Source organism: Mastacembelus armatus, chromosome 1 (assembly GCF_900324485.2).
Source record: "Mastacembelus armatus chromosome 1, fMasArm1.2, whole genome shotgun sequence".
NCBI classification, from domain to species: domain Eukaryota; kingdom Metazoa; phylum Chordata; class Actinopteri; order Synbranchiformes; family Mastacembelidae; genus Mastacembelus; species Mastacembelus armatus.
Genome location: NC_046633.1, coordinates 17,341,242 through 17,349,487, shown reverse-complemented (window position 1 = coordinate 17,349,487; position 8,246 = coordinate 17,341,242). Strand labels below are relative to the sequence as shown.

Here is an 8,246-nt window from a genome sequence, read left to right as displayed (position 1 = left end):
TTATGTACATAGATTATGCTTACATGTACAGCTTTGTACTTGAAATTCACATGAAATGAATCGATTTATTACATTTGGGGAGAGTCCATTTGGGGAGAGTCCATTTGGGGAGAGTCCAGGCAGAAAACAACACATGGTAGTATTTAGGTTGTCGTCTTGAGCTGTGTTATCCTGCATGATAAAACTATGTGTGGGGGCTTGAAAGACTTTCTTATGGTTCTCTAAAAGTCTGCAGCTTAATTTCTTCTCTTCAGTACTTGCCCACAGTAGTTCTGGTCTTTAAGGTGGTGAGTCATACAGTAAGACTTGGATGCAAGACAGATGGGAGTAGTTAGGGCCTGTACTACTGTAATGCCACAGTTTCACAGGGTTTTTTTTTTTGTTGTTTTTTTTTTTTTGAGTCCAATCTTTCAGTAGCTCTGCTGTCATGCCAGATGCCCCAGTTTGCAGTCTGTAACTCCAAAGTTCCTCCAACTCACTTCTCCTGTAAACATACACAGACTCAGGGGTTCCCAGGATGTGGGGTGCTGAGCTATTGCAAGGGGGGGGCACATGCTTGAGCACTGATAGCACAACATGGATAAGTATGTGAGTGGGCTAAACATAAAGTTACAACAGAGGCTGAGTTTTTACCAGCTCAAAGCACAACTTCCAAAGCTAAGACAAGAAAGTATGGCAGGACATACATCACATACATCACATACATTACATACATCAGGTTCACCAGTACAACTGTGGGTAACAAGGAGAGATCACAGTGTGTTGTGTGTATAAAAATACTAACATTAGCTTCTGACAGGTTGAAAGTGAACAGGGAATGACCCCATGTATTTATTTGTTTTGATTGATAAGAAGTTATAGGTTTGTAGCAGTTTTGAATCAAATATATTGAAAATAATGGAAAATATTCGTATTTTAAAAGTTGGCCCCTGCAGATAAAGTTTGCTAACCACTGTTTTGATTGTTGCCCCTTGCTGTTTTGCAATTTCTTCTTGGTGCATTTCCAAGGGTCTTTTTATACGTTGCAGATTACCAGCTCAGTATTTGTATCCCCCTAATAGCATATGTTTCCATCCCAGGTTAATTTGAGTGACACATAACATGCATGTGTGTGTATGTGTTTGCTTTCAAGCATCAGAAAGCTGATCCTGATTAGCATCCATTAAGCACTCCTGATGGTACTCAAAATGTCAGCAGGTGCTGAGGTCTACGATGACTCACAGTTTGACATTATACGAGGCATTATTGTATGTTTATCTCTGAATGGTAAAATGAGCATCATCACCATTTTACCGTGGAACACGTGGGCAGGCTGATAAATGATCCCTCAGGCCTCAGGACCCTATCTGGTTTCTATTCAGCTACAGCTCACTGAGAAATGGAGCCAAACGTGGGTAGATAACAGTCAATTTTGTTTTGTATTAATAGTTTCTTAAACTCATAAATTTGTACCGAACACTGTTCTAGCAGGATGAAATATTAGGAAAATTATTTTTGAAAGTTGTCTTTGCTTTTGCTGCATTTTCTATGTTGCACCTGTACCACACTGGGGTAAGATGTTAAGACCACACACTTTTTTTGTATATCAAACCAAAACAAATAATAAGTATTTATTTATTATTGAAGACACCATTGTTACAGCTACAGAACTAAAAGTCACTGCCAAACTAACAATGACCCAGACAGTAGTTTAAAAGTACAAATCTTCTGAAGCTATTACAAACAGAATTATATCAAAATCTAAATGACGACTAGATGCTGAGTTGAAAAAAATCCAGTGTCGTTGTACAGTAATTTATGAAATGGTCAGTATGTTTTTAGTCTGCCATTGTTCCAGAGACACAAACCTTTGTCTGCACACACAACAATAGGACTGTCTTTATCAACACAAACGTTTGGGTGCTTATGAATATAGTATCTATAGTAGAATCACATGAAGTTCTAAGTGTTCTAAGTGTCTTTGCCCTTTACTTTACCTTATCCAGCCAGACCCCATGGGTGATTATAGATTGCCCTGGTAGCTATACTTATCATACTTACTGTTTCCATAATGATCTATGAAACAGCAGATGCCACGTCAGGAGAATTTTTTTATACACAACATGCCATCTAGTGGCCTGTTTGGGCAACAAGTATGTTGATTAAATTTAAACCAGATCGACTCCATCTGGCCTCTAGATGGCGACACATGTCTTGATCAATGGCTTGAGCACGGTATGAAAGGCCTTACGGGAAGTTCACTGTGAATGTTGCATCTTGGATGAATGTGTTTGCGAAATATGAATCTCTAGAAGCATCAAGACTAATATTTGATGGAAACCGGTAAATGTGTGAAGCCACTGTCAGATCGGTGACAGTTGTGATGTGAAGATTTGTCTGTATAAGGACAAACAGCTGTGTCCTCTGCTTACTTTGCTGAAGTAGTCTGACACTGGGCTATGACTGTATGTCTTTGCAAGACTAGAAAACACACTCAAGACAACTGGGTCAGCAACACACACACACACACACATACAAACACTCGCACTCATTGCCGCTAAGACTCAGAAGACTACGTAAAGGAAAAGCACATACTCAGTGATATGGTAATAACTTGCTCACTGTTTTAGTCTCTTATTATTCCCTCAGCCCACATTCCCATTTGGTCTGAACTCTGTCCCATCTCTTTTCTTTTTTCAACCTGTATTCCACGTTGCCACATCCAGTAGTAACATGCCACAGTGGCTATTCAAATAAGCAGTAAGCACTGTAAGGTCTGTCTGGGTCTGGTTTATGAGCTGTGCACACACAGGTACTAATCAGTTGGGGTTTCAAATTTAATATCATCATGGGTGGGGACTATACAAATCAAGGCTAACGCTGTCAAGCCATTTCATTTTATTTTGAAGCAAATGCTGAGCTTTATCGTTTGTCTCAAGGTGCATTTGGATGATCTAAAACGCCAACAAAACTGAAAACACAAGGATTCTCAGTCCTTAACTTCAAGGTTCTGAAAATGTTATGCATGAAAAATTTCATTACCAAAACAGGAGAGGATAAAAGTGACTGTTCCAGTAACCAGGATTCGCTAGGTATGTGTGCGTCCTTTGTGTGTGTAGCTGTGCCGGCCTAGGTTTGTTTAAATAAGAGAAATATCTTTCAAAGGCAGAGGTAAGGGAGGAGGAATGAGAAGACATAAACAAAGCAGCTGAACCTGCCGTCTGTGCAGATGGACAACAGCTGCTAAACGTACTGGATGGAAAAATACACACAAGTGTACAGATATTTTCTTGGGAAGCTTTTATTCTGAAACTCTATACGCCTCACTTAATATTTTGTACAGTGCAATATATTACCTCTGCAATATAGTGTAGCCTTCAGTCAGAATATACATCATCAGACCGATACAAAATGACAGGAAATGCTCTGTTTTATAGTTTTAATCAGAAATGAGAAATGAAAATGATTCACATCAGTTCATATTTCTCTAAATAGCTTATTCATAATACCTTGTATACTGTGATTTTTAATGCCGCTATATTAAGGCCAACATTGGTTTAATATTTGTAACAAGTTAATTATCATATTGTTCAGTGTCTTATAACCTGAGGATGGATGTTGAAGAGTAAGTCATCATTGCCTCGACAAATCTCCAGCAGCAGGGGCTGGTCACCTCGTAATGCTTCCTGGATGTCTTCAGCAGTCATGACTGGTTGTCCATTCAGCTTCACTATGACATCACCATCTTTAATCCCTCCTCTAAAACAAGGTAAGAAAGGAAACTGCAGTCACTCACTTGGTTCAGGAGTGTTTGATTTGGAACAGAAGTGCAAAAGAAACAAATAATAAATCACATAATGGAGCCAGCAGACATGCTATAAGAATTTAAAGAAACATTGAGCTTGGCTGAAGGATGCCACTTCAAGGAAATGTGATCTGGCTCCTAGCAAGATTTCCTCATTGTTGCATGTGTGTGTGTTTGGGTTCTAGCATGTGTGTGTGAACATACTTTTCTGCAGGGGTGTTAGGTATGACCTGCTGCACCAAAACTCCATTGCTGATGTCAGGAAAGTCTGGGTTGTGACGTTTTAACTCTGCTAGTAGGCTGAAAAACACCAAAATAAAACAACATTAATGGTAATGCTAATGCTTTTCAAAATAATAGTAATTGTAACACTGGTGTGAATAACAGTTGCTTCTTTTCAGGTGTTATCAACAACTAATAGGCAACAAGTCTATCTTAGAATTCTCAGGCTTTGCAAATGAAAAAGTTAAGACCTAGTTTTTGTGTGTGTGTGTGTGTGTGTGTGTGTGTGTGTGTGTGTGTGTGTGCGTGTGTGTTACAACTCACTCTTTGGTGATAGTAAGCATCCTGATGCCCAAAAATCGCCGCTTTATCTCTGAAAACACAAACACAATAATATAAACTTAATCTTCTCAACATTAAACATGGACGTTTACAATCATTATGACAGCTCTCACCTGTGTCAGACTGTGGTTCCTCTGTAAATCTCCGTTGCACTTTAGTCTTTTCTGTCAACAAGTGGGATTTGCAGTGCAATAGGATTTACTGAGATACACTATCAATTACCACATCATGCAAAGTATTTCTGCAACTATTGCATCTCAAACAGTGAAAACTCTGTTAGCTGTTGGTTTTTACCTAAGAGATGTTCCATCTTTGAACCCTGAACTCTGCTGTGCTTGATCTGTGTCTCGGTGAGGAAGCGGCTGATCCTGTCTGAGGGTATGGCAAAGGAGATCCCTGCTGTCACTTTTAGAGTGTTGATGCCTATCACCTCGCCATCCTGCAAAAATGTACATGAGCTGTATATAGAACACAGGAAAGATTTCCAATCTCTAATGCCTTATGATTTTTACATTTTGGCCAGTTATTAATATGGTAATGTTTGAGTAAAAATATACAGAGTTCATTAGATATTTGATGATTGTTTTCATATTTTTTATGCAAACTTTTGCAATGATTTATTTAATTATTAACCTAAAATTCTTACTCTATTGCCATTTTTGAAATGATAAATATCTCAGTTGATAAAGCATTTATATAGAAGCTACAATCAACAAATAGCATGTTTTTATTTGAGTATTTGTATTTAACATTTTTGTAGTAACAGTAGGAAGAGAAGATAAGTATATATATATATATAATATATATATATATATATATATAGTATAGTACAGTAATATATATATATATATATATATACATATATATATATGTATTGCAAACATCAGATCACAATTATATACATAATCTAGGGGCCAGAAACCCACCCATGTAAAGTTAACATGCAGATAAAAGGGGTTTCAAACAGAGTTACTTCTGTAACTGTATTCTATTTGTTAAAATTATTTAATGCAGTTTTATTATTTAATTATTTGATTTATTCAGTTTTATCTTAAACACCATAATATCTGTTTACTACATTTGAAGTATGTCTGCCATGCAAAATTGCACTAAGCAAAAATATGTATGAATAATTTTTTAAACATTGCTTCAAAGTTTTACAGTTTCACTGATTTATCCTCACAGTCATACAAGTCATCACAACACTACTTACCAAGTTCACAAGCGGTCCTCCAGAATTTCCGTACTTTGCACACATAAGAGAAATATGCGACAGAATCACACCAATGAGTTGACATATTTATAAACAACAAAAACAATGTCAGTCTGTGTGTACAATACAGTATCTGTCCTGCACCATATTCAGACTGTAAACAGTTTGTGTGGGAGCTCACATTAATAATTGCATCAGTCTGGATGTAGTCCATGTCTGAGTCCTTGATACCCAGCTCCTTGCCATCTCTCTGTGCTGTGCTGACGATGCCAGTGGTGACGGTGTTCTGCAGGGCAAAAGGGCTGCCGATAGCAACCACAAACTCTCCTGGCCTCAGACCAGCCGAACGGCCCAGAGACAGCACAGGAAGCTTCTTCTGCTGCCACAGACCAAAATACCAGCACAGATGAGGAAACGAACACAGACAGATGTGTTAGTCAGAGACATAGTGGGCAACTTTTACAGGGAGAATTACATGTTACGGATGGGAAAATGACTTTGGAAGAGAGACAGAAGACAAGAAGAATTTGAAGCTTACAAGACTGTCCAGGTATTTGGGGCATGGGTGTGAGAATACACACATCAGCACTGTGTCTGTGAGTCACAGAGCTTGTGTTTATGAAAGTGTTCCCACTAAGCTTATGAAAGTCTAACAGAAAACTGTCTAAACTTGGCACAGTATCATGTCGGGATGTGGGCTCTTGTGGAATAGTGGGCAATGATTGTTTTGCCGAATGAGAGCATTTAGGGGCCAAGAAAGGAGAAAATGTCAGAAAAACTGAAATCTTGTTAACACTGATTCAAAATGGAACTATATAAAAATGTTAAAAAGTTGTTCAAATTGTAAACGAATGTGCTCAGTGTTCGGTCTCACCTGCGGATTGACCTTGATGGTGGCGATGTCTGCCTTCTTGTCTACATCTCTGACCACAGCCTCGTACGCGTCACCGTCGTGGAGCTGCACGCGCAGCTGGGGCAGCCCTGTCACCGGGGCAGCTGTAGTGACCACGTGAGCATTGGTCACTATCACACCTGAGTGGGTCACTATAAACCCAGAACCACTGGAGAGATGCATGTGGCGACCAAAGAGAGGATGTCTGGAGAGAAAAATAAGACACGGACTGATAAAGAGACAAGACAGGTAATAAAAATTCTCATTCTTGTTGCCATAAGTGGCAGCAAGAGGTTTCAGACTTCTACACTGTGAACTCATGTAACCTCATGACTTTGAATTCTTAAATTTCATTTATGATGGATCTAGTAATAGACAAACCTATGTAGTAGCTCTAGTCAAATGGAGCTCTGTTAATACTTAATATTTCTTTCCCTAACTTAGTGGGCACAATAAGTACAGTAAAGTACATGGCTTGTCAGTTGATACACACCTCTTTATCTGTTAAGATTGCTGTGTCTATTGTACAACATTCCCAAAATGCTCTCCAAACACACACACATACACACACACACACACACACACACTCACACACACACATGCCACACCTTACAAACAGCTCAATGTGGACAACGGCAGGTGCTATTTTTTCTACTACATCGGCGATGAAGTTGAACTTGTAGCGAGGGCTGCTGGGATGGACCTGGGAGCCACCTATACTGACATGAAGAGAGCACTGCATTAATACAGACACACACACACACATTAAATCGTCCACAGTCATTTACAATCACCAGTGTAGCGTTAAATCACTACGTGTAGTGCCAGTGCTACTTTGAGGTCTGTATGAAAAAGTACAAGAGGTTGGGAGAAAGTGAAATTTAACATCCAGTGCCAACTAAAACAGCTACTGTGTGAAGGATCACATGCACTGAGGGAACATAAATACCCAGTAATTACTAATGCATTGCAATGCCAGAGACAAATGATCCTTTGGAATTAGGATAAAAAGAAAATCTAAGATTGATAATACATTTGACTATTTATTATCAGGAGTGCAAAATCCCGTACTAACCCAAATCCCCTTAAAATATCAGTTCCAGACATTGTTTAGAATAGATTTAGACTGCTATTATAAAATGATTACAGAAAAACTACATTAGAAATCGAGGCATGACTCCTGTAATTGGGCTACTTTTGCTTTGATAGTGAATTGATAATAGCTCTACAAACCATGTGCAATAATAATTATGATACATTTCAGTCAGTGGAAACTAACTGTTACAACACAGACACATTCAATGAACCTTCATGGATATTCAGAAAGCTGCTTTTCCCCAGCGTGTAGGAGGCTCACCACCCAAAGCAGCCTCACCTGCGCCCGCAAGTGAACAGGGTCCTTTGTGCGCTTGGCTAACTCCGGTTCTCCCCGTCTGCTGAGCTTTGCGGCTGGCTGCTCTCATCTTACACACATTCCCGTAGGTTTTCCCGTCGCTTCCACACACTTCGTACCCCATCTTACACCGGCAGACCCCCTTGGAGCCTCGTCGCCTCCCTGCAGGGAACAGCTTGCACTCCAAGCCGTCCCCGCAGGGCCGGTCGTTTTTGCGGCCGCAGGGGTCTCCCTCACGAGGCGAACACACCAGGCAGCAGTTGCACCGGTCCGGGACGTATCCGGCGGTACAGCTGGGGCTCGGACACACGCTCACGTCGCACCGGGACGCGCACTTCTCAGATGGCACGGCTCCGGTGAGGTCGTGCGCAAAGAGCAGCGCGAGTAGAAGCAGCTGCAT

The 8,246-nt window shown here is 40.0% G+C and overlaps 1 protein-coding gene across 1 annotated transcript; it reads right to left on the bottom strand.

The window, feature by feature from the left end:
* Positions 1 to 3,569: 3,569 nt before the first annotated feature.
* htra3a (HtrA serine peptidase 3a) lies at positions 3,570 to 8,246 on the bottom strand. The gene is made up of 10 exons (XM_026303673.1): positions 7,829 to 8,246; positions 7,062 to 7,167; positions 6,436 to 6,658; positions 5,743 to 5,937; positions 5,562 to 5,594; positions 4,667 to 4,787; positions 4,462 to 4,512; positions 4,331 to 4,379; positions 3,989 to 4,084; positions 3,570 to 3,738 (listed from the first exon to the last, which is right to left on the bottom strand). Exons 1-10 carry the CDS (start codon positions 8,244 to 8,246, stop codon positions 3,570 to 3,572), a joined length of 1,461 nt encoding a protein of 486 aa, XP_026159458.1.